The sequence below is a fragment of the Odocoileus virginianus genome, chromosome 33, assembly GCF_023699985.2.
Source record: "Odocoileus virginianus isolate 20LAN1187 ecotype Illinois chromosome 33, Ovbor_1.2, whole genome shotgun sequence".
Classification (NCBI taxonomy): domain Eukaryota; kingdom Metazoa; phylum Chordata; class Mammalia; order Artiodactyla; family Cervidae; genus Odocoileus; species Odocoileus virginianus.
In genome coordinates this window covers 21,672,375-21,697,241 of record NC_069706.1, presented here as the reverse complement: position 1 = coordinate 21,697,241, position 24,867 = coordinate 21,672,375, and the positions used below count along the sequence as shown (strand labels likewise).

Here is a 24,867-nt window from a genome sequence, read left to right as displayed (position 1 = left end):
GATTAGCCACCTGGAGTGGACTGTGAATTTATAGCAACTTTAAGGAAAAATACCTTTGACCTGGAGACCTTTATTGAATTGTCGTGAATTCAGTTCTCCACTCTGACCTGGGCAGATGACCACGAGAGGCCACTTGAGGTGGTATGTTGGGTGGTTCAGAGCTGGCAGCTGCTGTAAAAGATGAGCCTCTCTTCTACATGCTAACATTTTTATGGTATTTGGTCTACCTCGGCCACCTATGAAGCACTGAACGTTCATATATCGAGTAAAGTAAAAGATAAAGCAAGGATGACCTGTGAATCGTGCACTTTTTTCCTGCCCAGTGGTGACTTTGCCTTGGGGGAGTTCCCTCAGGTCTTTTCCTTTGGCAGGGAGAGACTGCTTATCATGTGCAAAGCGTGATGAGATGAGAATCTCATTAAATTCTCATAGCTGAACTCAGGGCTTTGTGCATTCCTAAATTCCTTTCTACCAGCATAATTGAAGGAAATATAGTTTCTGGTTAAAAATAGCTAAGGCTTCAAACTCCCTGGTGCTTCAAACACAAGTTGTAAGCTCCACCTTGGCTTGTCCATAACTGCTGCCACACAGGTATTCATTTGGGCCTAAATCTTGCTTGGAGAAAAAGTCTCAGCAGACTCACACATGTTCATTTACCTGCAGAGTTCAATTTGTTTTAGTCAGGCAAAATATTTTACTTAAGACAGAAATTAGTCTTCGCTGCAGAAGGACAAATAGGATCTCCGTCATCGATTTGCTCTTTGTTTTTTATGCTCTGTAGATATCTTGAGGCACATCTCATCAATGGCATTAACCTTGACAAACTGTAGCTGTGAAGTTCAGTATACAAAGTTCTGAGCCAGGGATTAGTGGAACCTCAGGTCTGATCTCTACGCCACTATTAACCCACCCTGGAGTTTCTCTTTCCTGCAGGTCAAGTTTTTGATGATAATTGAGCACATGATCATTTAGAGTAGCATTAGTGTTTTGCTACTGCATTTGCTTAGTTTTGTCCAATGCTTATGTCACAATGGCCTTATTTTGAAGTCCAAAAACCCTTTCATGTCTTTTAATGTTGCCCAATTTAAGTACAAGCTCATTAGAACTTGAAATTTCTTATCGATTGGTGCAAAATGGCCTCTCGTGATTTTTAAGTGACAGAGTAGTTGGAAGACCATCTGGTGCCATGATCTCAAAATCTGTGGTCCTGCCTGGCACCAAATAGATACCAGCTTCAGAGACTCCAAGTGAGCTATTTAAAAGTTCAGACCACCTCCTTGCCTGCTATGGGGGAAACTAGTGGGGATCCCACTCTTTACAGCATGTTTAGCTTTTCTAGCTGGGAATGCCTGACATCTAACGTGGCTTCTGCTCCCCGTAGTCCTCCAAAGCCCAAGGACTCTGCGGCTGCCTCCGCACCCGGGAGGGGCAGCAGTCAGGCGGCCCCTGGCCCAAGCCAGGCCCCGGCGGCCGCCGGCTCCCATCAGCTCTCCGTGGGCCCCGCGCACAATTCCGCCGGCCCGAGCCCGCACACTGTCCGCCGAGGTAAGTCCCCGCCACCTTCACTCGTGCCCCTGGGGAGGGACACGCACACCTCCCTGGGTCAGCGTAGCGGGCAGGCTGAGAAGCTCTCCGGCTGATGGTTCCACATCTGGTGCAAACTGGCAAGCAGAAAAACCAGTCGTTAAGGAAAAGAATCCTTAAGGGAAGTGGAAAAATGGGGAGCAGGCAAGCAGACCTTTCAGAATATGTTCGAGCTCCCAAGCCTAACAGTCCTTTCTCCAGAAATGCTCCCCGTTTTCCAGGAATGTGGTGTTCCAAGCCCTCGCTCTGTTTTCGGAACCACAGCCTCTGTCCCAGCCAGGTTTCCTGGATCTGGGAGCCCCCAGGCTCTCGGGGTTGGGCTCTGGGCCTCTGGGTCCCCATTCACGTGTAATCTGACCTGCTCCCACCTGTGCCGCTGTGGTCCTCACCCCCGCAGGCAGGGACGTGGCTTTTTTTTTTTTAATGAAAAATTCTTTAAATTCTATAGTGCTTTACAGTTTTTCAAAAGTTTTGCACACGTGATTTCATATAATCCCATAACAACGCCCCCTTTATTTCCCTACCTCTCTCTTGCCCCTCCCCGCATCCCTCTCCCGAGTGGTAACTGCTGGTTTGTTCTATGTATCTTTGAGTCTGCTGCTTTTTTGTTTTATTCACCAGTCCGCTGTATCTTAGATTCCATGTAGAAGAGATACCATACAGGATTTGTATTTCTGTCTGATTTATTTCGCTCAGCATAATGCCCGTCAGGAGGGGGATGGCTTTAAGCCACAAAGCTGAGTGCGTCATCCTGGCTGGAACCCTCCATACCTTCCATGCAGACCTCCCACCAGGCACCCTGCCTGGCCTGGCCACGTGGTCTAGGTTGGTGCCTCTGAGTCCAGCTCTTCCCCTGCCCCCTCACTGACTTCATCCTCACTGGTCCGCTCTCTCTGTTCCTCAGATGCGCTAAGCTTATTCACTCTTTAGAGCTTCTGCACATGTTTTCTCTTCTAGAACATTCTGTCCCACATCTTCACATGGTTCCTTCTTTTTTGTTCTATTGGGGTAGGAGCACATGAGATCTACCCCCTTAAGTATTTGTGTACAATAGACAGCACTGCACTCTTCCATGCATAATACAGTCCTGTACTATGGGCACAGTGATATATAGGAGCTCTCCAGAAGCAACCTAACATGATTGATACCTTATGCATGTTGAATACCAGCTCTCCATCACTCCCCATCTTTACTCCTGCCCCCAGCCCCTGGAAAATCCCATCCCACTCCTGGTTCCAAGAGTTTCACTGTTCTTGATACCTCATGTATGTGGAATCAGTTAGAATCTGTCCTTCTGTGACTACCTTATTTCACTTAGCATCATGTCTTTTTTTTTTTCCATTTATTTTTATTAGTTGGAGGCTAATTACTTTACAATATTGTAGTGGTTTTTGCCATAAATTGACATGAATCAGCCATGGATTTACATGTATTCCTCATCCCGATCCCCCCTCCTGCCTCCCTCCCCATCCCATCCCTCTGGGTCTTCCCAGTGCACCAGCCCTGAGCACTTGTCTCATGCATCCAGCCTGGGCTGGTGATCTGTTTCACCCTTGATAGTATACTTGTTTCAATGCTGTTCTCTCAGATCATCCCGCCCTCGCCTTCTCCCACAGAGTCTAGCATCATGTCTTTAACGTTCATCTGTGTTGTTATATATGATAGAATTTCCTACTTTTTGAGGCTAAATAATATTCCATTTTATGTATATACCACCTTTTTAAAAATCCAGTCATCCCTTCTCAGTGTAGTAGGAAAAAAATTTGGAAGTAATTTTTGATGCATAAAAGTATAGAAGATGCAATAAAGTATAGAAGATCCATGTCCAATATGCTGAATACTAAATTTAAAAAATCAAGAGCCACTTAAAGGGCTGATATCCTGTTCATCATAAAATTGAGATAAAAATTAATTATACTAAGAAAAACCTTTTCACCTCCTCAGTAAAAATGACCATTTTTCTTAAAAGAAAAAAATAATCCAGTTATCCATCAATGGGCAATAGATTGGTTCCACATCTTGGCTATTGTGAACTATGCTTCAGTGAACATGGATGTGCAAACAATCTCTTCAAGATCCTGATTTCAGTTCTTTTGGATAAATACTCAGAAGTGAGATTCTTGAATCAATATGGTAGTTTTATTTTTTAACTTTTTTAGGAGACTCCATTCTGTTTTCCATAATGGGTGTACCTACCTACGTTCCCACCAATAATGTATAAGAGTTCCAGTTTTTCCATATTCTCACCAATGCTTGCTCTTTTTTTTTTTATATTAGCCATTCTAACAGGTGTGAGATAATATGTTGTTTTGGTTTTGATTTGCATTTTCCTGATTGTTACAATGTTAAGCACCTTTTCATATGTCTGTTGGCCATTTTTATGTCATCTTTAGAGAAATGCCCATTTAAGTCTTGAGTCTATTTTAAATTCAGGTTATTACTTATTTTGCTATTGAGTTGTAGGAGTTCTTTATATACGTGGGGAATTAACACCTTTTCAGATACATGATTTTGAAATTTTTCTCCCATTCTCCCATTTCTTTTCATTCAGTCGATTGTTTCTTTTGTTGTTTTGCCAAAGCTTAGTAGTTTGATATAACCCCACACATCTATTTTTGCTTTTGTTGCCTGTGCATTTGATGTCATATCCATGAAACCACTGCCAACACCAATGTTATGAAGCTTTCGCCTTGTGTTTTCTTCAAAGAGTTTTACAGTTTCGGGTCTTACATTTAAGTCTTCCATCCATTTTGAGTTGACCTCTGTGTTTCATGTAAGATAAGGGTGCAGTTTCGCTCTTTCACATGCGAGTATCCAGTTTTGCCAGCATCGTCTGTTGAAAAAACTATCCTTTTTCCATTGTGTATTCTTGTGTATCCCTGTTGAAGATCAGTTGATGGTACAGGCATGGATTCATTTCTGTGCTCTGTTCCCTCCATCCTTCAGGTTTCAGCTCAAAGACTTCCCCAGTGAACCCTCCCTGACCACCCAGTCTGAACTGAGGACCACCCACCAACCCCCACCACTCACACAAGTCATTCTCTTATCACATCACTCTGTTTCTTTCAGAGCCTTTCTCTCCATCTGAAATTTTTTAATTTGTGTTTTAACATATTGCTAGTCTCCCCTCGTAGCTCACAGGACTGGGATCTTGCCTGTCTCATGCACTCCTATATTCCTAGTCCTGGTCCCGTGCCTGTTACAGAGAGGATACTCAAATATGTATGGTCTGGGAGCTAGCGAAGCTTGAGTGATTCAGATCTTGGGATGATTTTGCTCTCCTCCCACCATCTAGGACATTTGGCAATGTCTGGAGACTTCTTGTTGTCACAACCAAGGAGGGGAGCGGCATTGGCATCTAGTATGTGGAGGACCAAGATGCTCGTAAACATCCTATCCCCACAACACAGAACCGTCTAGCTCCACATGTCAGTGATGCCGAGGCTGAGAAACTCTGGGCTAGAGACATGATTCACTGAAGATGTTTCTAAAGCCAGTTAAAGTCCATGTGAACCAGGGCGCCCTACGTCTTAACTCCAAACTGCATTTATCAGAGTATGGGTGATCTTCAATATAAAATGACATATATTTTTTTTAATATTAAACTTGATATAACTTTAGACTTAAAGGAGAGTTGCAGAGATAGTGTAGAACATGCACACATAATCTTCACTGAACCTCTCTTAAATTTTTATATTTTTATACAACAACTATAGATATCAGGAAATAACATTGATTCAGTGTTATTAGTTAAACTTCAGGTTTTGACCACATTTCCCCAGTTTTTCCAGTAAAGTTCTCTTTTTGTCCCAGTATCAATCCAGAATCCCACATTGCAGTTATTTTTTTAAGGTGGACAATGTGATGATTTAATACATGCATACACTGTGAAGTTATTACCACAATCACATTAAGAGGTTAATATCTAAGATATATAGGAAACTCATACAGTTCAATAGCAAAACAGAATACCCCACTTAAAAATGGGCAAAGAGTATATTTCTGAGTTCATTTTCTATATTATTATCTCTGTAACCAGGACTGGGGAAACAATAAATAACAGTTTTGCTATTAAAAAATCTTGTGGAGGTTCTCGTCTAAGCCACCGTCATGTTTGTCTGCATCCTAACTGATGCTCAAGGGAAGTTAGGTCTTTTCTACGAGGATTCCAGGTACAGCCCTGGAATCGAGGTTGAGATTACTTCATAGCCCCTTAGGAGTTTATCCTGTGTCATAGACCTCTCAGGCTTCCTCACAAGAAGAGTCTGAGTCTTTATGCACTGTCCACCTACCCCAACTCAGCCTCCCAGCACCTGCATGGTGGGCTTAGACGAGGCCTGCCTTCCTCCCAGCCTGGCCTCCACACTGGACTTGGACCTTGTCACGCTGTTCTCATGCTTTCTCTCCTGGTTCCCTCTACACCCTTAAATGTCAGGAATGATCTTTTATTCAGCATGAATTTGTACTTACTATTGTTTAGAACAGAATGCTGGAAAATTTCCTTTTTAAGTTGCTTATGATAACCAGAGTGCAGCTAATGTTCCAGATTCCTTTGTCAGTGGGTTGGTTGTTTCTGTGGGAAAAGATCTTCCCATTTCCAGGGTCAAAAGTTCTATCAGGTCATCAGAGTAGACTTTATTCCTTTTTTATTCCTGAATTTTGGACCCTATGAGCAGGGAGCCAAGCAGTGTAGGAAGGAAGAAGAGAGAAAAGAGTCCAAGGAGGCCACAGGACATGGCGTGAGCCTCTGCTCTGCTCCGTGCTGGCTGTGTGACCTTTTACAAACACTTGACCTCTCTGAGCCTCAGTTTTCTGCACCATGAAATGGATATGGGAATGCCCGTCTTGCAGTGAGCTTACGAGACTTAAATGATACAGTCTATGTAAAGGGCCTAAATTGGTGCCAGTCATGTGTTAGGTGAATGATACACCTTCATTTCTTCCCTTTGTTTCCCTCTTCCTTTCTTGGAGGATTAGAAGGGTCTCAGCAAAATTTGAAAAAATGCTAGTTTCTCCTTTCCACCCATTTCTCCCAGCCCCATACCAGCTCCAGACTTGTTTTTCTCTCCTGCCCTGCCATCCTCGGTACCAAATTCCCACCCCCAGAGATACTGATCTCAACTGGTGTAGGGAGTAGAGTGATGCAATTCAACTCTTGGAACTGAATCCAAGGTGATCATCCAGATTTATACTTTTATCTAGAATATATGTATTAGCACAAATGATCTGGAATTTGTAGAATTTCTGTTAATAATAATAATAAATATCATGCCCTCTAGGAGAGAATACCTTAGGACAAGGGGTCCATGGTTACATACAGGCGGCCCAGTCATGCTTAGAGACCCCCTTAGCTGTTCTTGGAGAAGGAAATGGCAACCCACTCCAGTATTCCTGCCTGGAAAATTCCGTGGATGGAGAAGCCTGGCAGGCTACAGTCCATGGGGTCACAGAGTCGGACACGACTGAGCGACTAACACTCTGCTGTTCTTAAGGTGCTTGACTCCATGTAAGTGGGTCAGCCTCTGTTAACTGAGTTTTCTAATTATTGAGCTTTTAAAATGATGGGTTTTTAAAGACCTGTATGTGTATAATGTACTTTTTAAAAAATAGCCTTTTTATTTTGGAATAATTTTAGATTTACAGAAAAGTTACAAAGGTAGTCTAAGAGTTTCTGTATTTATTCAGCTTTTAAAATGATGGTTTTTAAAGACCTATATGTGTATAATGTACTTTTTAAAAAATAGCCTTTTTATTTTGGAATAATTTTAGATTTACAGAAAAGTTACAAAGGTAGTCTAAGAGTTTGTGTGTACTTCTCACTCACTTTCCCCTGTGGTTAACATCTCCCATCACCAGGGTACTTTATCACAGCTGTGAAACCAACTCTGGTACATTACTACTAAGCACACTCCATATTTTGTTCAGATCTCACCAATTTTTCCTCTACTGGCCCTTTTCTGACCCCAGCTTGCCCCCCACCCCCCACCAGGACAGTAGTGGCATTTAGTCAACATCGCCTCTCCTTACTGATTTCTAGACCATGACAGTTTCTTAGTCCTCCCTTAGTTTTTCATGGCCTTGACAGTTCTGGGGAGTCCTGGCATTTTGAAGACAGTCTGTCAGTTTGCATTTGTCAGATGCTTTTCTCACGGTTAGGCTGAGACCGTGGAGTTGGGAGGTGCCAACTGGCTGACATGGGGTTGGGAAGTGGGGGCAGGTCCGGACCTCACCCGGCTTACACGGTGAGGTTGAGCTCGGTACCCTGGTCCAGGGGCCGTTGGCCATCCCCGGCACTCCACTTCCTGAGAGATGTTTTTCCTTTGTGCAGCTGTTAAAAAACCTGCTCCAGCACCCCCGAAACCAGGAAACCCGCCTCCCGGCCATCCCGGGGGCCAGAGTTCTCCAGGAGCATCTCAGCACCCACCCAGCCTGTCACCAAAGCCGTCCACGCGCAGCCCTTCTCCCCCCACCCAGCCCCCAGGCCAGGCCCCTGGCCAGCCCTGCGCCACCTCGCAGCTCGCGGCACCACGGAGGTACTCCAGCAGCCTGCCTCCGATCCAAGCCCCCAGCCACCCGCCACCGCAGCCCCCGACGCAGGCCGCACCGGCGGCGCTCACCAAGCCGGGCAGCCAGGGCCCACCCGCGCCCGGGGCACCCGGCGAGCCTGGACTCGAGCAGTCGTCCCACACCCCTCCCCAGACTCCAACGCCCCCCAGCACTCCGCCCCTCGGCAAACAGAACCCCGGCCAGGCGGTGAGTAACCCCGAGACCGCACAGCCACACGCTGGAACCTTGCCGAGACCGAGACCAGTACCAAAGCCAAGGAACCGGCCCAACGTGCCCCCGCCCCCTCATCCGCCCGGCGCGCACCCCGCCGGGGACGGCAACCTCAGCATCGCAGCTCCCACCGCCTCCAAAATAGTCACAGGTAAGTGGGAAATGGATTCAGACAGTTCCCCCTGCCAACTCTACCTTGCTTTTTACTGTTCTCCTTCATTTAGGCTTCGATTTTACATCAGGGGTTGGCAAACTAGGACTGCAGGCCAAATCTGGCCCCCAGCTTGTTTTAATAAATGAAACCTTATTGGAACACAACCACGCCCATTTGTTGACATGCTCTTTCTAGCCTCTTCTATGCTAAAACGGAAGCGGTGTGTCGTCCTATACTCCCAGAGCCTTCAGAGTTACTGCCTGGCCCTTCAAGTTTGCCAGCCCCTGATGTATAGGATCACTATGTTTAAGAACCATCTACATTTTCTAGGTATAATGACCTAATCCAAGTGGAAGGTATTGTCCTACTTGAGCATGATATTCATTTCTTAGTGAATTCCTCATTAAAATGCTTGTTTTCTTTTTAAGAGTAAAAGTATTTAGAGTAAGTGAAGCATTTCAGGTATAATCTTAAAAAATATGTTTTGTACTAAACCGGATGCTCTCAGCAGGAAGATTTGAGACACGTGAGAATGCCAGCCTTTAGTGGCAAAGAACAAAATTGAGATTTCCTTTTAATTCTATGAAAACCTGTTTTAGGTATTGATGATTGCACAGATTTTACCTCTCTCATGGGATATTTTTTATTGGCAGTCTGGAACATGACCATTTATTTGTGATTTTTTTTTTTTTTAATTTCCATCCCAAGTGCTCTAATTTACTGTTTAAGGATGAGATGGATGAATTTTTTTTAATGTTTTTAAAAATGGTAATTAGGAGCTTTGAATAATTTCTTAGAACAGCCTAGTTTTACATTTTCCTAAGTTTTCAGAGTTTTTAGGAACTGTTTTTAGAGAAGTAGCTGAAATATACTTCTGGGCCCTCCAGCCATGCTGAATGACATCTGCTGAAAATGAGCAAAGGATACATCCCACTCTAAGTGGTGAAGGTTAACTGACCAGTCTCTCTTTTGATAACTTTTTTTTTCCCCCCCAGGAATATATTGCGTGATTTGCATATGTTAAAAATTGTGAGCTTTTTTTCTGATGACACCTCAGCTTTTATTTAAAAAACAAAAACAAAGCCACATTGGTTTGTTTGTTTGTTTGTTTTCCAATAGATGCCCTTCCTAGCGCCCTCACAGGTGGGGAAGGTTTCCAGGAGTAAGGTCTGTAACCCTCCCCAAGCAGCTTGCCGGCAGCCCCAAATGCTCCTGCTTAGCCGTGTTTTGTATACGTGCTTTTGACTTTGTGCTCAAGAGCAGCCACCCGACCCCCTGCCATCCATTCTCTAGCGGGTAGACGTCACTCTTGTTTATATCAGAAGCACTTGGAACTGCAGTGCTCCACATTCGAGGTGTAGGTATCAATAGATCTCGAGCCCAATTGCAAGCCGCTCAGATAAGAATACTAAGAAACGTTTCCTTTCTTTTTGGTAAACCTTTCCCAAGCGTCTGCTCTGCTCAGCGTGATTTCCCTGTCATTGATTGGCCCCTCAGCATCCAACCAAAGAGGACTGGGGTGCAGTTAGCCCAGAAAATGGTGTCCCTTATGTCTTGAGCTTTAATTTTTAATTAACTGCATGGAGCTTCTTAATTCGGTGTTTGAAATTCTCAGGATCCCCATCCCCTCAAAAAAACATTCTTTCTCCAAAGATCCCACACTAAATTTCTTTGCATTCTGGCATGCTTACATTTTGCTTTCATAAACCACATGAGCTTTTTGAAAGGTACTGTGAGGCTCATCTGAATCTTGCCTTTAGGTCCACGCTTGGACAGCATAAGGCTCTTGTTATGTATGCAACTCAGTTCTAATCAGCTGATCTGAGCCTTAAGCCTTCAGTGGGCTACTTAAGAGTTTTCCCAGCTTTGGCCTGAGGAAGGCTTTCTGTAAAAACCAGAATGGGAAAACAAGAACTCAGTTTTTACAACCAGTGGAGGGCACAGGTCTTATTCCACCTTCCTGACTCCTGGGTAATGAACCCAGAAGTCTGCAGTTACCCAGTTGGGCGTGGAAATCACAGAGTGAAAAGACTAAACCCTAAATAAGGCTGAGCCTTTTAACACTTTAATTCTTGTGATACATCAGAATTTTATTTCCAGATCCTCCCTTTTGTTTAGAGGAAAGACTACAATCAGAATTGTATCTGCTCTTCAATACCATTGTTATCCGGGTGTTTTTATTCCAGAAACTAATTTTATTGATGTGCTATGACACTGTAATGTTCTGTACTTTAACAATTGTCAGATAAGTGAAATTTGATATTATAAATACTTTTCCTAGGATATTAGCTAAGTATTGTAAAAATCAATCTGTATTTTGAATTCTCCTAACTCAAGAAATTCCAGGTCACCATATCTTTGTTTTACAGAATCAATTTTTAATTTCTTCAAAACCCCTGAATTGCCATTAGAAATACATAAAAAGCGAGCATTTAGAATTTACAAATATGCTTATGTTGATCATGCTGCTGTTACAGTCATTGGGTTTTTCAAGAAGAAGAAAATGTTAACTTCCCTACACAGGTAGTCCTTTATTATGAAATCATGTTTTCACTTGGAAAACTCTAGACAGACAAATTCCTGAAAACAGGTTATTCACTGAAAGCATTTAATCTTAAAAACTGATTTATGGCCTGGGGATTAAGATAAGCTCTCAGGGGAGATTACTGATACCAAACAGGTTTGGCAGTCAGTTTCTGGCAGCATAGGACCGGAGAAAGGAGGGATTCTGCTATCATTCTGAATCTCTTCTTAATTGTTACTCTAGAAAGCAGTAGGAAAAAAGAAAAGCAGTAGGATTTTAGCTTTGCAAGGAAAAGAGTTTACATCTTGCTGTTTTTAAAGTAATAGATTTTAGAGTGTTCTAATCTAAACATTTCATTAAATAATTTAGATGTATGACCTGCCATATTCAGTAAGAACTGAGATTGGAATATTTAATGGTAAGGAAAAGGCACCTGATTGGCCGAAGCGTTGTTGCTACTTGATCATGTTCGCGCACTAATGCCTGGTATTAACGTTCACTCTAACCTGCCTGCTCGCACCCCCACTAACAGTGCATGCACTAAAGGAGGCTGGCTTTGTTCGTGCTTGCTGCCAAGTACTCTGAGTGCTGTGTTCACACACCCGCGCCACGTCGTCACCGGGCCGGCCTCGTCACCCCTTCAACTTCTAGCCTTTTCTGTCCCGGGCAGGCTTGAGGGGTAGTGAAGAACCACACACTAGAATCAGACATTCCTGAATTCGAATTTCGGCTCTCTGTGTAACAACGGCACCGCATCACCTGGTTGATCTGAAAAATGGTGACATTTGTGAGAGTAGCTATCCAAGGCGTTACAGTAGATAAAATAAGAAAAGGATCTTACAGTTCTTAATATACAGGGGGTCTGAGTCAGTGGTAGCTATTTATTATCATTTTTTTATCAAGAGAAGATAGATAATCAGAGTTAGGTATTAGATTCGTATGTCACCATTTTAAAGACTCACATGCACGGACCCAGACATGTTAGGTCTGGAGCCCAGGCATCCATATTTTGATCCCAATGTGCCACTTGGTAGTGGGTTGAAAAGACAGTGCTCCGGAGTAGAAGATTTTTTTTTTTTTTGGAGTATAATTGCTTTACAATGTTGTTAGTTTCTGCTGTTCAACAGCATGAACCAATTGTATGTATGCACATGTCCCCTCCGTCTTGAGCCTGCCGTCACCCCCACCACCTCTCCAGGTCATCAGAGAGCCCCGAGCTGAGCTCCCTGTACAGGAATGGAATAGAAGATATTCTTAATTTAGTGAGCCTGAACGTTAATTTAGTAAATCATTCGTCCACTGCACAGTGGTAGAACGAGTCACAGTAGTCGTCATCAAATACTTGAACTTTGCTGGTTCTCATAGTTTTTGCTTTTTAAAATTAAACTTTTTTTTTAGTAGCATGAAAGTAATGTATTGGGACTTCCCTTGTGGTCCAGTGGTTGGAATTCACCTTCCAATGTAGGGGGTGCAGGTTTGATCCCTGGCTGGGGAGCTAAGATGCCACAGGCCTTGTGGCCAAAAAACCAAAACATAAAACAGAAGCAATATTGTAACAAATTCAATAAAGACCATAAAAATGGTCCACACTAAAAAAAAATCTTTCCAGAAAAGTAATATATTAAAAAGATAAATAAATATGGATACTAAAGCAAATTGGGAAATTAGAAATAATAAGAAATCACCCTTCCATAACTGAAGAAGTCCACTATTCATATTTTATTTTTTCTTTCTAGTCTTTTTTTCTTCTAAAAGGCAAAGGGATGCATGATCATAATTGTTTGGCATATACAGAGTTTGATTTTGTGTTTTGATTTTACTTTACGTCATGTGCTCTTTCTTGTATTATGATATAATTTTTATAACTTTATAGCATATGCTATTTCCCATGTTATAATTTAGTTTTTCAATGACTACATTATGTTTCATTAAGCAGATGTTTTATTGCTCACAGTTGGACATGTAAGTGGCTTCTACTTTTAGTTACATTTTATTTTTAATAAGTAGATGTCAGGATCATGTCAAGATAAACATCCAGTGAGACCAGAACAGGCGCCCTCCTTTGACTGAAATAATAAAAAGTTGACTCAAAGTCGCTTATAGATGAGTAAGCCTCTCCCAGCCCTAGAAAACTGATGAGGATTATAAGGAAGTCATTCCCTCAGACTCTAGCTTAGAGAAGGATTTAATGATTGAGATGGGGGTGATTCACCCTGCACTTGTGCCTGAAATGTTGAATTTCAGGTTTGTATTTGGATCCCTTAACATGTCAAAGTGGCTATCAGAATAACCTTGGCTTTTCTGAAGGGTAGGTTTACCACCTAAATCACATACTCAATATTGTTGAAGTGACAGACTTTCTAGGACCACACCCTAAACTGCAGAATGCCAGTTCCCACCCTCGGAGGGCCCACTCTTAGATGTGTGTGTGTGTTCAGTAGCTCCGTCGTGTCCGACTCTTTGCAACACCATGGACTGTAGCCCACCAGTCTCCTCTGGTAGATCCAGGGTATGTCAGTCAGAGCCCCAGAGCCCTGGTGAACCACATGGCATTCTACCAGCAAGCAGAGGCTGTGACTTGGCCCTCTTCCTCTGCCTTCTTATAATAACTTTCATGTGAGCTTAACTCATATGGTGATGTGTGTGGAGCACTTAGCACCACACCTGGAAAGTAGTAGCTACTCCGTAGCTTCGGCTACTGGGCTAAAGATCAGTCTCTTTCTGAAAGCTGGCTCTGCACCCATGCCATGAGTCTTACTGCTTTTTGTATGTAAACAGATGTGCTGTTTTCTTTCAAGAAATGATTCGTATAAAAGTGAGATGGGGGAAATCCACCAGATGGGGGAAATCCGTCAGGCAAACCAGGCAGGGTGAAGTAAAGGAATTTCTCCTTTGCCCCACCACACATTTTTCTTCTAAGTATGTAAGTAATGTGTGTTCATCTTAAATATCTAGAGAAATTCAGAAAAGTCAAGTCCAGAAATTATTTGTGATATTAAAAAAAAAAAGAAGAAAGATAACACGTTTGTACTCTGAAAAGGATCTGTGACTGATAGATGTCACGTTTACATGTAAATAGAGATACTGATCAGTAGAAATCTATCTCGTATGCACACTCCCTTTGCATCATGCATGTCAGTTCCATAGTTCTTTAAAGTCTGTGAGCCAAGAAGCAGCACTGGCTGATTGTCCCATCTGTCTTGTTGGGTTAGGATAATGGTAAATGCAATGAATTTCTTGTATCAGTGTTGTCTTCAAGACATGGCTACTTCTTTACATGAGGTTATCGGCAAAGCAGATTAGAAACGTGGTTGGACTAGATGACTTTTTATCTATTCTTCTGTCCAGACAGACAGATAAGCAGCCACAACGTTTATTGAATGCCTACTATTAACTCATCACTGTTCTGGGCACTAAGGATATACTGTAAGTAGGACAGACATGGTCCCTGCCCTCGTTGACTTTCATTCTGCTGAGGACAAATCTGAGACTGTCTGTATTCTGTGTACATAGACCACCCTTACCTGTACCGTTAAACAGTGCAGTTCAGCATCATTCAGTTGACTTTATGATTCTCGTAAGATCTGAACTGTCTGAAATGACATGCAGCACCTCAACTCTTTGACACCTTGGCACCTCCATAAATCTGGACATTTACCTGAGTTATGGTGCATAGCAAATCTCAAGGGATGGTCTGCCAACCCAAGAGTGACTGAGAGAAAAGGGACACCCCAGGAAGTAAGTAGATCTCGCAGCTCAGAGCTGTAGGGATGTGTCAGAGCAGGAGTCTCAAAGAAGTGAGCCTCCTAGGATACACCTGCATTTGCCAGTTCTGCCTATGTGGATCAGGAGCGGCTAAAACAGAAGTCCTGTTTAGTACTGTTGAAAGCAGCTTCCAGCAAGGGCAGATCTGCACCACAGCCAGTACAGAAAAGCAGCTCTAAGCGTAACAGGGAAACTCCAGCACCACCCCCGCACCCCCGACTCTGGTTCCCTCCCTGCTCCCTACATGACTAGCTCTAACCTGGCAAAAGGAAACTACAACACATCTAAACATCTCCCGCCTCTCTTCCACTGCCCTAAAATCTCTAACAAGGCTCATCATTTGCTAGAATTCACATCTACTAGAGAAACAAATTTTTCAAGACCGGAAGGCCTGTCTCCCCAACTTAGCCATGGGCTTCAACTAAAGCTGTGTCTGACTTGTTCACTACCGTGTCCTCACAGCTAGAATGTGGTAGGTACTGAGCAAGTATTTGTTCATGATGAAGGAATCTGAGACTCACTGTCTCACCAGGAAGAGGGCTGTGATTGGTTCAGGTGTCTGATGAGCATGAGCGACCGTGGCTGGAGGACCATGTACTTGCCATCTTACAGAAAGAGTTCCAGCTGACGTAATAAGACACGAAAAAGGAATTGGAGGTATATAAGTATTAGAAATGGGCTTCCCAGGTGGTGCCAGTGGTAAAGAACCCACCTGCCGATGCAGGAGATGTAAGAGACACGGGTTCAATCCCTGGATCAGGAAATCCCGTGAAGAAGGGCATGGCAACCCACTCCAGGATTCTTGCCTAGAGAGTCCCATGGACAGAGGAGCCTGGTGAGCTACAGTCCACAGGGTTGCACAGAGTTGGACATGACTGAAGTGACTTAGCATGCTTGCACAAGTATTAGATGAGAAAATTAATATTTGTAGGAGATTTGGTGCTCTGCCCCAGTGATTGTCAGCCAGGGGTGATTGTGCCCTCCCACCTCCCACCCAGGGACATTTGGCAGTGTCTGGAGACATCTTTGGCTGTCAGCTGTGGGAAGGAGAGTGTGTGACATCAGCATCTCACAGGTTAAGGGCAGGGATACCGCTGCTCAGCATCCTACAGTGCACAAGCCAGCCCCACACCCAGGATGATCTGGCCCCACATGTCACTAATGCCGAGGTTGGGGGCACAGTGTTCATTAATAACAGGAGGAAACTCACCAGCCTCAGTGGAGGGAGCCCTTTCCAGTGAAGCTCAGCCCTTCCCGGAGCCCAGATGTCAGCAGATTTCCGCTAACGCCCTAGAGGTACTGGTAGGAATAAGGTCTCTTTTCCTCAGTCACAGCAAGCAGATCCTTCCAGGGTTGCATCTCTGAGGATTGCTGTGGGCTCCCAGAAAGGACCACCAGAGCCAGGTGGTCTGAGCCACGTGGCTGCCCCTGGTCTCCAAGGCTTGACTCAACTTCTTAGGGCTAATGGTGCCTGTAGTAGGGGAGTGTGCGTGCATGGGCTGACTCTCAAACTCTCCAGCTTCTCCTCTTCTCAGAGAACCTCGGTGGCCTCTTGGGCATTTCCACACCATTGATACCATGTCTCCTCATGTTTTTGTCCAGACGCCAATTCTAGGGTTTCAGAACCGCTTCGCAGCATCTTTCCTGAAATGCATTCAGACTCAGCCAGCAAAGACGTGCCCGGCCGCATTCTGCTGGATATGGACAATGATACAGAAAGCACCGCCCTGTGAAGAAAGCCACGCCCCACCCTTGACCCCTTCCGCCCTGGCGAGTGGAGCAGGGGCAGGCAGATGTTAATCTTCACAGACCAAACAGTGAGAAGCTTTCAGTGAAGTGGAGAAAGACGGGCCTCACCATGTGGGACTTGGCCTTCTCGCAGCCCCAGGAGAGGGCAGAGGCTGACACTTAAAGCTGGATGACCTGTGTCTTGAAGAAGTTGGCTTTCTTTACGTGGGAAAGAATCATGCCAAAAAAAGTTTTGTTTTTTTTTTGTTTTAAAGAGAGAGAGATACCTACAGTGGAAGGTGTATCATTGCGGAGACATGTGTAAGAAGCTTTTGTCCCTGCTGGTCACGCAGGCAGCACCATCGGCGACTTGGAATGAACAAAGAGCCGTGCATTAACTCTCTATTTAATGAAGTACACCGTTATGCTCACCTACTTCCTGCTACTTGGACTTTCCTTCTCATCTATCACGAGGGAGTTTCCTCTCCTTCAGACATGCTGCAGAATCGTTTTGTATGAAGTATGGTCTGTGTCTCCCCGACCCCTCTGAACCACGAGCATTGGGGGTGACTGCTGGATCCGTCACCTCAGCAAACTGGATCGCCTTGTGCCTTGTTGGATTGCCAGAATGTAGACAGAAATGTACTGTTCTTTTTTTTTTTAAACAATGTAATTGCTACTTGATAAGGACCGAACGTTATTCTAGTTTCATGTTTAATTTGAATTAAATATATTCTGTGGTTTATATGAAAACTATCATTCTTGCAGGCAAAACTGTGGATTGTGTGTGTGCATGTTGTCATTTGTCACTTATCTACAGAGACCTGTGGATGGGGGACTTCCCCGGCAGTCCAGTGGTTAAGAGTCTGCGCTTCCACTGTAGGAGGCGTGGGTTCCCTCCCTGGGCAGGGAAACTGAGATCTCACATGTCAAAAAAATTTTTTAAATTAAAAAAAAAAAAAGACTTGTGGATGGGACACCTGAAAGTCTTAACTGTGAACATAGGAATTTGAAAGGGTCAAGAGCGAGGTCACAGCAGTGAGACCTGTCCCCAGGGGACCCAGAGACCTCCCAGACTGGTTCTCTCTCATCAAATGTTCCAGGGGCTGGGCTCTTCCTTTGTCTTACCAGTCCTGATTCTTTTTCTTGTCTGGAGACACTTGTCCAGAGACACTTAGACACTCGGAGGCCAGCTCTCAGTATCTTAGCCCCACAGGTTCAGTGCAGGCGGCAGAGCCATTCATTACCTTCCAGGGAAATCCCTCTTTTAGGGACCGGAAAGCACTTCTTTCCAAGGATTGAAATAACCTGGGAAGCATGGAGGGGGGACTGGAGCAAAGTGAGGCCGATTGGCTGGACACATATTGTGTTGATAGTCCCCCCCCCCCCCACCATGGCCCAGATTTGGCATCATCTCTTGGGATGCCTGCTGCCATGCTGGCTGCCCCAAGCGGCTCCATTGATGAAATCGCTCGCCAGGCACATCTGTGACCCGACCCCTGCTCAGAAGCCACTGGACGGACCTGCTTGCCCTATTGTTGTTGTTGTTCAGTCACTTAGTTGTGTCTGACTCTTTGCAACCCCATGGACTACAGCACACCAGGCTTTCCTGTCCTTCACTATCTCCAGGAACTTGCTCAAACTCATGTCCATTGGATCAGTGATGGCCATCCAACCAATCTCATCCTCTGTCACCCCCTTCTTCTGCCTTCAGTCTTTCCCAGCATCAGGGTCTTTCCCAATAAGGTGGCTGTTCGCATCAGGTGGCCAGAGACTGGGGCTTCAGTTTCAGCATCAGTCCTTCCAATGAATATTCAGGACTGATTTCCTTTAGGATTGACCAATTTGATCTCCTGGCAGTCCAAGGGACTCTTAAAGAGTTTTCTCCAGCACCACAGTTGTATGAATTGACTTAAATTTAACTTGCTCGAAGAAAAAAAAAAAAAGAAAAGAAAAAAAAATTTAACTTGCAAAAGATAATCACTTTTTTCTCTTAACTCAAAGTTTTAACTCCCTGCACTTTTAAATTACATTGAAAATATGTACCTGTAAACCTATTTACCCCCTATCTTAAATTTGTGTTTACTGATGTCTCACTCTTTCCTTCCTCATACACCACCTCTGTTCTTTTTCTCTGCTCCCTCCCATCCCCGCTGAGTGCTAAAGCAAATCCTCTAGAGAAAGCAAAAGTCTCTGCGTATTGATACGTTGCTTCTAAGTGTTGACCCCTTCTCCAAGGAGCTCAGCCGTCCAGTCAGGCATCTCTGCAGACCTTGGAGACGCTTCTTCCAGGATGCCTGAACTCACACTCTGGAGGCAGCTGGGATGCGGTACTTGCCCAGGAGATGTTGTGGGTACCTGGGGAGGAGGAAGGGCCATGGCAAACATCCTGCCCAGAATGTATGCTGTGTTTTGTTATTTGAACAAAATGATTCTGAAATAGAGCAAACCCTACCCTCGTTACTTTAAGAGCAGTGTTCCCGTTTCAGTCTCCTGTTGTGTAGCTATCACACTGAAGCAGCAGCTCCCATCTAAAGAAAAGGGAATCTTGCTTGCCCCTGTGTGTGTATCAGCGGCCCCTGTCCTTCCTGAATGGGCGAGTCACGGTGTGGGACGTGGTGGCCCAGCTCGTAGTCAAAGCTGTCATTGCATCACCACGGGAGCACCTCCAAGGTGCCGCAGAGACAGGATCACCCCTGTGTGGGGGGTGGGGGTTGGCACGTGGCTGGCACCTTGCCTAGGCACTACACATGACAAGAGTCTTGTCACCATACCCGCCATCAGAGAGGTGGAGAGGTCTGTAATCCAAACTCATGTGGCCTTCCCTGACCATCAAGGAAGGTGCTGGCATCTGCCTTTCAGAGTGTTTCCTTCCCTTCATACAACTACTTACGGCAGCGTCAGTCTGGGTGCTCAGGCCTTCTGTTCCTGCTGCCCTGCCCACGGCAACACCAGGGCCAAGGACCTGGGCCTCTCACCATGCACCCCTTGCAGGCAGCACCCATCTGCCTGTTCTTGGTCTAGCTCTTTGGAGGCTGCAGGGGGTGCAGCCCCAGGGTGCCTCAGGGTGTCCTCTCGTTGCCTTGATTGTACTGGGTTCTACCCTGTGAATTCCCTAGAGGTCAGATGCAGGTGGAATGACTGAATCCCTGAACCTCTTTAATACCCTGGTTCCCTTGGGGGCTCCATGGATGGACCCTTGTCCCCTTCTTGGAGCTTCAGCTTCCAGTACTCTCCTGAGCCCAGTGAATCCTTAAAGAGCTCATATTTGCAGGACTTAAGACAAACCCTCTTTCTAGTTTCTCTACCTGTGGTCTAGTCCCACCATTCTGCCACCTGCACCATGAGCCTGATGGTCTGTAACCACAGTTCAGAGCCCCAAGTAGTCTCTGACTCACAGTATAGGGTCTTGCATGACACTGGGCGGCACACCACTGACAGATATTTCTAGACCAAAGGCATCCTCTTTGCTAATAACCTAGTGATGGATCTGAAGATAAAGTAAGATCTGCTGACATGGTGAAGCCACTGGCTCCGACACAACCAAAAGGCAAAAAGTGGTTCAAACTGCCTGAGCTGCCAGCTTAGGGAAAAGGCATGGAGTGGTGCAGAGTTGAGGCACCTTCTCTGGCATCACTTTTAGAGGTGTCTCTACAGTTGACTCTCCCATCAACCCATCTCCATCACTGAGGCCATTCTGCATTTCTTGCCCTGGTACCCTCACAATAAATTCTGCCCCCCCCCCACCTTTTTTTAAATTGTTTTTTGCCTAAACTTTGTAGGGTTTGTCTCTCTTACTTGCAAGCAAATGACCCCTACTTGATACACTCTTCAAAAGAGAGTGTATCACTACATGCTATAATACAATCAGAGATGATATCTCATCACCCCAGCCAACAGAGGCTGTCCTCTTCTGCTCACTCTCGGGCATGTAGCTGTACAGACCCCTGACAACCCCACAGGCAAACTCTCCCCACATCACCCCACCCTTCATATCCACACAGATATCCATAAATGGTACACACTGTCAGCTATCTTGCTGAGCAACAGATGACCACAAACTTAGCAGCTTAGAACAATGCACATTTATTATCTCATCGTTTCTGTGGGTCAGAAGTCCAGGCAGAGCTTAGCTGGCCCCTCTGCCTGGTTCTCACGAGGCTGCAGTCAAGGGTCAAATGGGTCTGGGGTCTCATCTGGAGGTCCGACTGGGGAAGGACCCACTCCTAAGCTCCCTTGGGATGTTGTCAGAAGTCATGTGCTTGTGCTTGTAGGACCACAAGGTCTGAGAGCCTGTGCTTCTTGCTGACCATGATCTAAGTGCTGCCTGCAGTTCCCAATCATATGGCTTCCCCAGGGAGGCTGCTACTTCAAGTCAAAAGGAGACCCCTAGAGTGAGTCTGCTGGCAAGACAGTGTCTGCGTGCTGTAATACAATCAACAGATGACATCTCACCACTCCTGCCATATTGTGTTGGTTAGAAGCCAGTCATAGGCTCTGTCCACACTCAAGGGGAGGGGATTACACAAGAGCAAGACACCAGGAGGTGGGGATCATTGAGGGTCACCTTGGGGTCTATCCATCACCCACATCAAAACGTCATCACAAATGACCCGTCAGGATGTACTTGAGCCAAATATATCTTGAGAAGAACGAAAACAAAAGTTCATCAGAGTTCTGTTTTTACGTTCTATATTTGTATTTGAATGCAGCTTTCATACATATCAATAAATTATATTTGGATGACCCAAAGTGTTTTTCATGTTATTTCATGGTAGAAACAGCATCTTGCTTTCACCTAAGGATGTTTAGAATTAAAGCCATGTCTTATAATGATTTCTATGTCTTCTTTAGGTGAATACCATGGGCTTACTCTTCCATACACTGACCTAGACCCTGAGGAACCAAGCTGAGCCACACAAACGTGGTCTCGACCTCCAGGAAGCTTGCAAACGAATACTCTGGCAACAGGAAGAGGCTGGGGGATGGGGAGGGGTAGACCATGGAAACACGTGGGAGGAAGGTCCATGTTGGGGGAGAGGGGAGTGGAGAAGCGGGCTCTCCAGGTGCTAGGAATGGCCTGCGAGGTGAGCCACAGAGCAGAAGTAGAGGGGGAGGTGGGCCATGGGCAAGGAATGAGCCTGGCGAGGGAAGCTGGAGTGTGAAGGGTGTGAAGGGCCTCAGAGTCAACCATGGAGCAGCAGCCTGTGGGTGCAGGAGCGGAGTGACTATCGGATTTGTAGTTTAGATCCTTGTGGCTGTGGTGCTTGTTTTAGGGGAATATCATTGTGGTGAGTCAAGCAGAAAGACCCAAGCTAAGGCAGAACTTGGGACGTGCACCTGATCCCCTGATTTTCTTATGGCACAAAATTCCAGGGCACCAACTCAGGTCCGTTTCCCAGAGATCATAGAGAGGTACAAACTTCACAATGAGAAAACCTTTGGGGACCAGCTATTTCTTCACCCAAAGTCAGCAACAGTGAAAGGCAGGAGACAGAAGGCAGGTCCCGTTCCTCATGCTTGGAAGATGAGCTGGGGAAGAGCTCACCCAACCCAGGAGATGTGTCTCCTGGAGGGCTGAGAGTTTCTGCTTGTCTCACCTTTAGATTTGGCTGTTGATGTTACATGATGGACAGAAAGAGTAAATGACTGCCTTTTGAGACGAGGAAGCTTCTTCTCTCTTTTTCCAGTTTCTAACCTTCATTCCTCTGTAAAAATGGCTAGGGACTTTCCTGGTGGTCCGATGGTTGAGAATCCGCCTTGTAATGCAGGGGACTCGGATTCAATCCCTGGTCGGGAAACTACAATCCTACATGCCACGGAGCAGCTAATCATTCCCTGTGCCGCAGCTACTGAGCATGCAAACCACAGACTAGAGTCCATGCACCTCAAGGAAAGATCCCGCGTGGCAGAATGAAGATCCCATCTGCCGAAACTAAGATCCGATGCCATAAATAAATAAATAGATAGATAAATAAATAAAAGAAGGGCTAAATGTTATGTACAAGGTGGCCTGTAAACAGCTTGGACACCTAGTGGTAAACAAACAACGCTTTATTATTTTTTTCTCTTTCATTAAAAAAATCAGAACATTGATAACAAATGAGAGCTCGGACCCCCAGGTTCACCCTCACATTAAGCAAAGTAGCCCCAGAGAAAGATGGCACAGCTGATGCAAATGATGAGGCTGAGGTCCAGAAGGGTTTTCACCAAGGGGTTTTCTTCCAGGGAAACTATGACTGGGTCCGCTCTGCTCGGCGCCTGCTCCTTGCCCTTGTTCTCCATCCCACAGAGCCACAAGATGGCTTTCACCACTTTGGACCGCTTTGTGGTCGTGTCGCCTATAAAGAACACGACAGATAAAGGTCATAAGGGTGAGCTGTGTCTCCCAGACAAGAGGGAAGAGAGCCTCATCCGGTATGTTTCAGGCACTGTGATAAAAACTTCATGTATACTATCAAGTGTGAAACAGATCGCCAGCCCAGGTTGGATGCATGAGACAAGTGCTCAGGGCTGGTGCACTGGGAAGACCCAGAGGGATGGGATGGGGAGGGAGGTGGGAGGGGGGATCGGGATGGGGAACACATGTAAATCCATGGCTGATTCATGTCAGTGTATGGCAAAAACCACTACAATATTGTAATTAGCCTCCACTAATTAAATGAAAAAAAAATGTTCCTCTTCTGGAAGGTATTTGCTAATAATACCTTAACCCTGGAAGACTGTTGAATTCTGAAAGGTTGGTGTTTTCAGACTTTTCATGATGTTTATGTGCATAATTTCAGATGAGTTTCAGCCTCTCAGATAGAGGCTCAGAGTAACTCGAGTGAAGCACAGAGCGAGTCAGCAGAGGCAGAGATGGGCTTAGGACCTGCTCGATCTGACTCCCTGTCTGTGTGAGGCACCGCCTGCCCAGAGGCTGAAGGGAGACGGGCACTCTTGCAGGGAACTCTGTCTCCGCTCAGAGCTGGGGCTGCGAAATCAACTGCGGATGGAGCCAGGCAGGTGGCCTATGGGAGTCAGAGGAGCTGATTTTCTTCTTACACATGTCACCTCTACCAAGAAAGAGTCTTTCTCTCATGTTTCCTAAGCACATGGCCTTCTGCATCTGTCCTTGCGTTTCCCACTAGAGGATGCCATGGGTTCATAGCCACAATTATGTTTTTTTAAGCCATTTGCTACTGTTTAGTCATCCAGTCATGTCCCACTCTTTATGACCCCATAGACTGTAGCCCTCCAGGCTCCTCTGTTCGTGGGATTTCCCAGGCAAGAATACTGGAGTGGGTAGCCATTTCTTCCTCCAGGGGATCTTCCTGACCCAGGGATCGAACCAGAGTCTCCTGCATTGGCAGGAAGATTCTTTACCACTGAGCCACCAGGGAAGCTCCTTTAAAAGCCATGTGTGGTGATTAATGACAGCCACAGCCTTGGGGTCATGTAGGCAGAAGGGACTGCTGGGGACTTTGACTAACTGTATATCCCAGGTCTAAGGACCAGCTGCTTTGCACCTCCAGGCAGCTTTTGCCAGGCAGGCATGTGGGCTCCATGCTGCCAGATCTTCCAATTGTTCAAAAGAAGGTGGAAATCTGGAATGTTATGAAATCTGATTTTTAAATAACTCACATTAAAAGAGTAGGTGGCCTAAACCAAAATATGTCTGCAAGCTGCGAGTTTAAAACCAGTAATTTAGAGAATGCCTACCACGTAGGGTTCTGTGAGGATCCAGTGAACTGTGTTTTAGTAGGCACTCAACAAACGCTGGCTCTCATTGTCCACCTGAAGCATCTGTCGAAAGTTCCTGACCCTTTCAGTGGCCAGAGAGTGAGGGAAGACCAGATCCTGGGAATGAGGAGATGCTAAAATGTCAAGTGTGGCCCTTTACTTGCTAGTGATATGATAGAAAAATTTCCTCTTAAACACATTAATGCTTCTTGAGGTTCCTAACAGTAACCTAGGAAAAAGGCAACTCACAGCTGTGGGTTTTGGACATGTTTTCTTGAACCATCTCGAACTGGATGTTGGTGCCGCTGGCCTCTGGTGTTCCGTTCTGAGACAGGGTGAGAGGCGGGGGAGTTGCTGATGGCACCTGTTCCTTCTGGACCACGGGGTCGTGGCGAGTAAACCAGGTCAAACGACTGACCTAAGGAGCAGAGAGGAATCATGAGATGGGAGTGGGGTGGTGACTTCACCCTTTCTCCTCCTCCTTCCAAACAGGCTCAGCCTTCACGTCCAAGTCTCTTCCAGTCTTGCCCTCCCTTTCCACCTTCCAACAAGCTTCAGCTCCCTACACTCTTCAGAATTAATGGACGTTTCCCCCACTCATTCCCCATCTTTC

The 24,867-nt window shown here is 45.4% G+C and overlaps 2 protein-coding genes across 8 annotated transcripts in view; one reads left to right on the top strand and one right to left on the bottom strand.

Moving 5' to 3' along the window:
* The window catches only part of ARHGAP17 (Rho GTPase activating protein 17), a 95,389-nt gene extending 78,083 nt beyond the window's left edge, over positions 1 to 17,306 (top strand). For 2 of the 5 annotated variants that reach the window (XM_070461060.1, XM_070461063.1), the window contains 3 exons: positions 1,382 to 1,545; positions 7,913 to 8,512; positions 16,407 to 17,306. In XM_070461060.1, coding sequence (XP_070317161.1) covers positions 1,382 to 1,545; positions 7,913 to 8,512; positions 16,407 to 16,537 — 895 coding nt within the window. In that variant the 3' untranslated portion in view covers positions 16,538 to 17,306. Of the gene's footprint in view, positions 1 to 1,381; positions 1,546 to 7,912; positions 8,513 to 9,634; positions 9,683 to 11,408; positions 11,458 to 16,406 lie in introns of all 5 variants that reach the window. The other 3 variants (XR_011485468.1, XM_070461061.1, XM_070461062.1) reach the window with 3 other exon arrangements.
* Positions 17,307 to 22,568: 5,262 nt separating this feature from the next.
* SLC5A11 (solute carrier family 5 member 11) overlaps positions 22,569 to 24,867 on the bottom strand; it is a 56,480-nt gene continuing 54,181 nt past the window's right edge. For 2 of the 3 annotated variants that reach the window (XM_070461065.1, XM_070461064.1), the window contains 2 exons: positions 24,504 to 24,672; positions 22,569 to 22,873 (listed from right to left, as the gene is read on the bottom strand). In XM_070461065.1, coding sequence (XP_070317166.1) covers positions 22,668 to 22,873; positions 24,504 to 24,672 — 375 coding nt within the window. In that variant the 3' untranslated portion in view covers positions 22,569 to 22,667. The remainder of the gene's footprint in view (positions 22,874 to 24,503; positions 24,673 to 24,867) is intronic. The other variant, XM_070461066.1, reaches the window with a different exon arrangement.